An 8,580-nucleotide genomic window follows, 5' to 3' on the forward strand; every position below is an offset into this window, starting at 1 on the left:
CCCCTGTTGCTTTTTAAACGAAATCGAGTTGGCCGGTTCCGAGTGTGAACTGGATGGTGACATACATACAAGACTGTAAGGCAAGCCCATTAGCGAGTCTTCATTGTTTGTTAATTTATTTTTAGAATTGTGGGGCTTTTTTAATTATATTTTTCTCAAACAATCAAAAAACACTTTATTTTCCACACAGGCAACGCTGGGTATTTCAGCCAGTGTAAAGTAGTTAGTTCTATTATGCATATGTAACAATTCCCATGAAAATAACGATCTGTTTAAATTGTACATCCGCTTCCCCATACAGTATGTGAAGTGGCTAGCGGGTACTGCCCGCCCAGGGGTTGGCGAGCAAAGCGAACTATTAAAATATAAACATATTGAAAGAATATGTTTGGGTCATCTGTCGCCTTTTGAAAAAGCGAGAGAGAACAAAAGAAGCCCTCTGTGACATATGCCTTACAGATCGAGTATTTGAACCACTGAGCGTTTTCATGACATCGCCCTACTGGCATATCACACTGGCATCAGTTCGGTTCCGAGCGCAAATCTTCACATGCTAGCCGACTCGCAGTTAAAACTCTCTGTTCAAACTGTTTAAACAACTTAGTAGTGCAGCACTCAGAGTCGCTCCGGATCGCGCTGAAGGCTCCCAGATGGAGCTGAAATAACATCGGGACTGTAAGCATCTGCAGTTAGGACAGTTAACTATCGTTCAAAGTCAAACCACATCATTAATAATAAAGTTTATTCATAGCCGTCCGTGTCACACTGCGAGAGGTGAACTACTTTTCTTTTTTATGGAGCTTTTAAGGCGGCCCGATGTGCCCCTGCAGCCCTACAAGCTCAGCTCGACGTTAAGCGCCACACTTATTGGAGCGGTGCGCGTGCCCGGCCTCGACTTTCCCGGAGCGGGCGCGCGCTTCTACCGCCCTCAGGAAGGGAAGAGGAGGAGCGTCCGATCGCGCAATGGCGGACACGCAGTCGGTGAGCTCTGATTTCAGTCGGGATCTTCTTTGGCACGAGGAACGGGGACGAAGCGTTAGGTGTACGTGGAGAGGGTGGGGGGTGTGCGACAGCAGAGGGTGCGCTGGGACGGGAAGGCAGCAGTTTAGAGGGGACTCCTCCCCAGGGTCCATTCTGACTTCTGCTCCAGAGCTTCATTAAACTGGCCTCGTGCGCCCCCACATTCGGCATATGGGACACGGGACAGCCGGCGTGGTGGCTTTTCATTTTAGCACACAGGTCTGTTCAGACACACGTGCACGTAACGTGACTTTGTGGCCACCGGTAGCAGTCAGGTGACACCGCGCTCGTTCGTCACCGGAGGGTCCAACCGGGCCGAGAGACGTAAGAGCAGAAGTTTGACAGACGGGAGGAGGACGACGACGACGACGCTGAGTCCTCGGGGCTCGTTTGGTTAGTCGATGCAACATTAAAACGAGTAACTGAACAGGCGGGGGACACGAGGGGGCCGCACGACATGCAGCAGATGCCGTTTGTAATCCCAAAGCTTACCGCGTAAAGGGGGCCGTCATGGGGATGAACAGCTTGAGACCCCCTCTTTAAAAGATGGGCATCACCTGAGAGTGCACTTGGCACGAGTCGTCAGTCACACGCAGACCACGTGAATAATGGATGTGCACTCCATTGTTCAGCATTACGTGTGATGGAAAGGAGGAGAAAACGAGAAGGGTGTCCAGTGATTAACACGCTGACAACGAAAGAAGGGTGGGCTGTACGGCTGTGACGTACCTGGAGGTCCACCATCCCAACTCGGTGCGTCTTGCTGTTTATTTTCCCGTTTGTCAGACGACTAAGATGTTTTCGTTGTGTATAGCGCCTTTCATGAGGTGTACGTGGCGGATTTGGTGCATTTAGCTGACACTTTCTGGTGTTGGCCCTGGCCGGAGTGATGGACTGTTTAGCGGGACTGCAGTGTGACACTGTGGCCCAGGTGGACTGGCGACTCGTGAATCGGTGAGGGACGGCGCCTTTGTGCCCGTTGTTGCTGGGGTAGGCGGTCATGGGAGGGGTCTTCAGTACCAGACTATGTCACAGAGCGGCCCTGTGCGATTTCTACAGATGTGCATATCCTTGTGTGGTGACGGTGAACCCAACTGACCCGTCCACTATAGCGGCCGGGCACATACTCCATACTCCACATACTGCCATGCCATGCCATCCAGCCTGTTCACAGAATTCCGTTTCAAGTCTTACGTGTAGAAGGTCCTGAATTACCGATGACACGTGACAGCTTTCCGAGGTGGCCGTTCTTTTTAGTTTGCGTCATTCATGACTGCAGGCAGGAGCTTCCCAGAATTTAAATAGGACACAAGTTAGAAGACATGCGTTGGGACGTTGTGTGAGGACGACGAGGAGCAAATGACACCCCCTGAAGGCGTCTCCCTGTTGTTCTTGGCTCGTCAAGCCTGACGGACCCCGCGGTATTCTTGGGGGTCGCTTCACGAGGACTCCTCTGATCTTGTGCTGAATGCTGTTTGATTCGCAGTCCACTTGCTGTAACGCAGTTCACCCGAACAGTCCATTCAAGTCAGGAATGGCCCAGACGAGCCCAAGAACGTGACTGGTGAAGATCAGCGCATCTCAAACGAAGGAAACCCCTTTAGTAACCCTAACTGATCATGTAAGCCCCCTTCGTAAGATCTGATGAGATCAGGCCGCTCACCCCAGTCGTCTGTCAGCTGCTGCTCATCCGCTGGGCGAGCAAATGGTGAGCTGGATGTCCCCTCGGTGCGACTCACAAGCACCCACCCTGACCCTGACGTCCCCTCGGTGCCACTCACAAGCACCCACCCTGACCTTGACGTTACCCCGGTGCCACTCACAAGCACCCACCCTGACCCTGACATCACCTCGGTGCCACTCACAAGCACCCACCCTGACCCTGACGTCACCCCGGTGCCACTCACAAGCACCCACCCTGACCCTGACGTCACCCCGGTGCCACTCACAAGCACCCACCCTGACCCTGACGTCTCCCCGGTGCCACTCACAAGCACCCACCCTGACCCTGACGTCCCCTCGGTGCCACTCACAAGCACCCACCCTGACCCTAACGTCCCCTCGGTGTCACTCATAAGCACCCACCCTGACCCCGACCCTGATGACTTGTTGGTTTACTGAAACTCGCCTGAGGTTTGCGGCCAAGTAGCCCCACGAGGTGCCCTCAGGGCCAGAATAATGGCCGGGTGCTGCGGTGTGGCTGCTCTTCCCCAAGAGCCCGGGTTCGAGTCCTGGCCCAACTGCTGCCTGTGTTTACACCTTCTTCCTGCTGGCAGGTTAAATGACAACTTTGAATGGAGTGTCAGTGTGCCCTGCTGTGGACTGGCATCTTATCCACGGCCTGATCCTGCCTTGTGCCCGATGTCACTGGGATCGGCTGTGGCTCCTTGAATTCGATTAAACAGGTCAGTGACGGACAGACCACTGGATGTGAGTTGTGCCCCAACAACAAGTCTAGACGTTGGTATCAGTCCACCTCTTTATTTTAATTCAATGTTAAAGGGTCGACGCTTTCAGCTGTTCCTGACCACTTCAGCCACCTCGTCCTGGCATTGGGCGTTTGTCTGTTAAAGGACTAAAAATAAAAGTTACTTGTGTGCCACAAAAACGCAGAAGAGGAGAGAGCTGTGTGCCCGCAAAGGGTTTTACACCACAAGGAGGTGAGAAGAGCAGCCACGCTCGGCTGAAGCTCTGTGCCCCCGCGTTGGCACTGCAGCCCCTGTTGGATTTCCTTTTGTTCTGCAGGTTTGGCCTGAGCACCCCTTGCCACACGCTGAGGGTGCCCTTTCGGTCTGACGTGCCGTTTTACCGTAGAGACGACTCTCCTCGAGTTTCAGACGTTTCCTTCAGCTTTGACCCTAACCACTGTGACTCTCCTTAATGGCATCCCTTTTAGCACAGCATCTACAATGCCACAGACCCCCGGCCTGCACGCTGACCACAAACAGACATCTGTCTGCTCGGCACGAGGCCACGCCACGCCACTCTAATCCCTGACACTGCACTCTGTTTAACAGAAAAACGTGCCGGATGATCGTAAAGAACATGAGAGGACGAGCCGTGTGACAGAAGAGCTGAGAGTACAGCCGGGCACCAAGCAGATGGCACAACTGAGCTACTGCCACAATTGGCAAACCTCCTGATGATTAACATTACACTCTGAAGCCCACCTATTCCAATGCCGGATCTCAGGAGCCTGAGGCTTGTCATTGGAGCAATGGGCACAACCAAGCTGGGACAGGGCACCCACCCCTCGCAGTGCCACATACACAAGCAGCCAGTTTAGATGCCCGTTAAACTTACCATGGACAGTGAAGTGAGGTGGCAGCCCCGTACCGTTCACCTGCCGATTGTTTGGATGTGCTTTGCTTTTGACCTGATGTCACAGCTTGTCACCTCGTCCTTGTCATTTCAGGTGCATGTGACCGTGCTCAAGAAGGGCTTTGTTCCCGAGCTGAACCGCTGCTCCAGCTGCTGTAAACTCTACCACTGCCCCTTCTGTCGCGTGTCCCGCTACAAGCCCAGGAAGCTCTACCATGTCAAGAAGCACGTGGAGCTCCATCTCAAAGCTGCGGTGCACTATCAAGGTTGGCACATTACACCTTTTATTTTTTCAGACTTTTGCTGATGCCCTCTCTGCCCATTTGGCCACTACTGGGGCCTGAACCCTCATGGCCTTGCGTCACCCTAATTCTGTTTGGATTGGAAAGCCAAGCCAAGGTGGGCACCAGGCTGGAAGGCTTAGCCTTAGAAATGCCAGACGTCCAGGCCCTCTTACAACTGGGGTGGCACCTGTATAGCCCTCCAGATTGTGTACCTTAAGGCCCATATGTGGAATACACGGGTAACGGGGCGGTGACTGTAATGGCCCTGACGGCAGTGTGCCCGATGGCAGAGTCAGGATTGTCCTTCATGGCACCTAAATGTGTTTTGTCTCCTTTTGTTTCAGATTTCGTCATCTGCAAGTGCAACTTAGACTGCCGGGCAAGCGGGCACTTTCACTGCATTCAGTGTGCCAAGACCCTGCTGCGGAAGCACACCCTGACGAACCACCTGAAACTTTGTTGGGAGAAGTGGCTTGTGGTGGAGCCCTTGTCTCCGAGTCACGAGGGCACTCTGCCCACCGGTGGCACACCGGCATCCCCCTTGCCAGCTTCCCCCAAGCCCACGCTGCCCGCGAGGAGCCGACATTCCGCTCTGTCGAGTAAGGAGAGTGTCCAGTGCCCACACTGCTTGGTGGCTTTATACAGAAGAAACCTGCGGCTGCACATTCAGCGCAAACATCTGGACAGGCGGGTGAAGGACATCACCCAGAGTTGCCACCTCCCCAGCGAGTGCCTTGATGGGCACAATGGCATCTTTGCAGTTGGCAAGTCTTTTCATGGCCCGTGTTCTCCTCTTCATGTCAAAAGAAAGACCTGGGGCAGCGGACACCAGGTGGTGTGCGAGTCTGAGGAGTGCAGGAAGACGACATCTTCTGCCCTGACCATGGGTATGATGGCCTATCAGTGTGACCACGTGCGCTCCGTCGATTACTGCACAAGGACGGCGCCCCACGAGACGTTAGCCGTAGACACGCTGAATGAAATACTGGCCCTGGGGTGGATCGAGGAAGGTGGCAAGGGCAAATGCCTCGAGTACCAGGAGGTGGCGCGTAGTGCCAATGCTCCACTGGCAGTCTATGTCTCGATTGCACGTCCAAGCCACAGGAAGTGCATATCGGTGTACGAGCCCTGCATGGCACAGTTCAGCCGCCTAGGCAGAGTCTTTGTCATTTATGACATGGGTAGTGCCTTGTGGCAGTGCCCGTGCTCCAAGCCTGCCATGGCCTGCCCACACAAGGACATAGCAAAGTGGCACCTGCTCCAGACTCAGCGCGAGCTCTTCGAGAGTGGCCAGGATGGCGAGGGCAGAGGCTCCATTTATAGACTCATCACCGAGGAGCACGACTACGTGTGACGGGCGGGTCACATCTGCTGTGCCTGACAGCCCCCAGACGAGCGGGCACTGATCTCAAGTCAAAGATCTCCACTGAGAGGGGAGACGACGGGTGACTGGCAAAGATTTGTTCTTGAAGTGAACGTCGATCTGACGAGGCGGCCTTTCTGTGGCTCTTTGCACAATTGGGTATTTAAATTTGAATCTTGTGGTGCCCCCTTACACGTGCTGTGCGTTTGACTTTCAACTGCTGCTCTTTGTTCAAAATAAAATGTGCCAAAGCTGTTTATCAAAATGGAGTCTCGGTGTCGTGAAGTAGATGTTGGTCAGACCCCTGGATGTGTGACAAAACTGCTAGCTGTCACCTCTGTAGTGCCTTTGGGTCTGTCCGATGGCACGTCGAGTGCACTTTGGATGTGACTTCACACTGAAAAGACAGCCTTCAGGTGTCACCTTGTGGTCCTGCATGTTCTCCCTGTGCTCTCCCCTCCCTTACCATCCGAGCCCCTCTGCAGTCCATTCTCACACCAGTGACAGGAGGCCCTTCATGTCCTTTCATTTCATGAGCAGCCCCCCATTTCTTCTATGTGACAGGCCAGCCAGCAAGCCCCCTCTTAACAAAATGGCGCCTTCTCTCTTCCATTTCACCCTAAGCCCCCCCAAGTCCCTGTTTTGCTGTTATTTAAACTTGAGCTCGAGGCTGAAGAGGCCGGTGCCCCCTAGCAGCGGTGCACAGACCAGCCGTTCTTATGTTGGCGGCCCCTCGTTTCTTCTGCTGTGGTACTTGTAGTTCGCCCCCACTCGTGGGTCATACAGCCAGCAACAATAGGATTAATACGCCCGTCTGCCTGCCTTGTTGCATTGTCTACATCTACGGTCAACTGGCGCTTTAAGATGTTCTTCTGGTGGTACCTGCTGTTACGTGCCTGGCACTGTGCTGCCATAGTTAGGCTTTCTGTCTCTCCTTTTAGACCACAACTGCGAAGCCACTGCATAGACGCCTGCTCTTCTTCTTCTTCTTCTTCTTCTTCTTTCAGCTGCTCCTGTTAGGAGTCGCCACAGCGGATCATCTTCTTCCTTATCTTTCTGTCCTCGTCATCTCGCTCTGTCACACTCGTCACCTGCATGTCCTCTCTCACCACATCCATAAACCTCCTGTTAGGGCTTCCTCCTCTCCCCTTGGCTGTCAGCTCCATCCTTAGCACCCTTCACTCATTACACCCCTCACCTCTCTGACCCAACCTGCGCTCACCCTCTGATGTCCTCATTTCTAATCTGTCTGTCCATCCTTGGCACACCCGATGCAAATCTTTAACGCCTGCTGATCGACAAAATCGATCTTTCCAAAGTCTCGAAAGAACTTAACATGTAGTGGTTTGCTATTATTGTTATTATTATTATTCTCGCTCATCTCATTTATTATTATTATTATTTTTATTATTATTATTATTATTATCATTCTCACTCATATTATTATTATTTTTATTATTATTATTATTATTATTATTATTCTCGCTCATCTCATTATTATTATTATTATTATCATTCTCACTCATATTAATATTGTTATTATTATTATTCTCACTCATATTATTATTATTATTCTTATTATTATTCTCGCTCATCTCATTTATTATTATTATTATTTTTATTATTATTATTATTATTATCATTCTCACTCATATTATTATTATTATTATTCTCGCTTATCTCATTATAATTATTAATACTGTTATTATTATCATTCTCACTCATATTATTATTAATATTTTTATTATTATCATTCTCACTCATATTATTTTATTATTCTCGCTCATCTCATTATTATTATTATTATTATTTTTATTATTATTCTAAGCTTATCTCATATTATTATTAATATTTTTATTATTATCATTCTCACTCATATTATTATTTTTATTATTATTCTCACTCATCTCATTATTATTATTATTATTATTTTTATTATTATTCTAAGCTTATCTCATTATAATTATTAATATTTTTATTATTATCATTCTCACTCATCTCATTATTATTATTATTATTATTATTATTATTTTTATTATTATTCTTATCTCTCATTATTATTATTATTATTATTATTATTATTATCATTCTCACTCATATTATTTTTATTATTCTTCTCGCTCATCTCATTTTCTCAACTGCTTCTCTCATTGAGCGTCCCTGCTGTTGCTGTCAGTTGAATTAACGATCAGCTCCACGTAATCATATTGTTGTTTCTATTCTACTAATGAATAATAACATAATAATGTAAATCCTTCGTATTATTTATTTATCAGCTCAAACACTAGAAGCAGCCCAAACCTATTAACAGAATTCCAAATCTGTACAAACCCTAAACGTCAAGCGTGACCCACAAGTAGCCACCTGAAATGTCGACTTTCGGTCATTTCAGCTCTGCCATCCTTGGGCCCACACGAGGCGTCAAATGCGGCCGCCCTGCTGACGGCGCTCACAACATCGAGCATGAAGGCCCCGCCATCAGGACACCATTGCGTTATTTGGAAGTGACAGCAGAGCGCGGGCGCAGCGTCAGCACAGCAAATCGTCAAACGTTTTACTTGCTCTGTTAAGTCAGAAATGAGAAACCCAAAC

The 8,580-nt window shown here is 49.6% G+C and overlaps 1 protein-coding gene across 2 annotated transcripts; it reads left to right on the plus strand.

Annotated features, from left to right (window-relative positions):
- Positions 1-779: 779 nt before the first annotated feature.
- LOC120520234 lies at positions 780-7,365 on the plus strand. Of its 2 annotated transcripts, XM_039742761.1 has the most exons (3): positions 891-981; positions 4,436-4,607; positions 4,970-7,012. In XM_039742761.1, the coding sequence occupies exons 1-3, from the start codon at positions 964-966 to the stop codon at positions 5,977-5,979; spliced, it is 1,200 nt and encodes a 399-aa protein (XP_039598695.1). In that variant the 5' UTR covers positions 891-963; the 3' UTR covers positions 5,980-7,012. The 2 variants fall into 2 exon arrangements, with proteins under 2 accessions (XP_039598696.1, XP_039598695.1); XM_039742762.1 differs by lacking the exon at positions 4,436-4,607 and having other exon boundaries at positions 780-981; positions 4,970-7,365.
- Positions 7,366-8,580: the final 1,215 nt, after the last annotated feature.

This window comes from Polypterus senegalus, unplaced genomic scaffold (assembly GCF_016835505.1).
Source record: "Polypterus senegalus isolate Bchr_013 unplaced genomic scaffold, ASM1683550v1 scaffold_3790, whole genome shotgun sequence".
In the NCBI taxonomy this organism is placed as follows: Eukaryota; Metazoa; Chordata; class Cladistia; order Polypteriformes; family Polypteridae; genus Polypterus; species Polypterus senegalus.

Excerpts from the sequence above, each read along its gene's own strand:
- LOC120520234 (XM_039742761.1), top strand. Across the intron at positions 4,608-4,969 it reads AGCTGCGGTGCACTATCAAG|ATTTCGTCATCTGCAAGTGC; the intron begins GTTGGCACATTA and ends CTTTTGTTTCAG.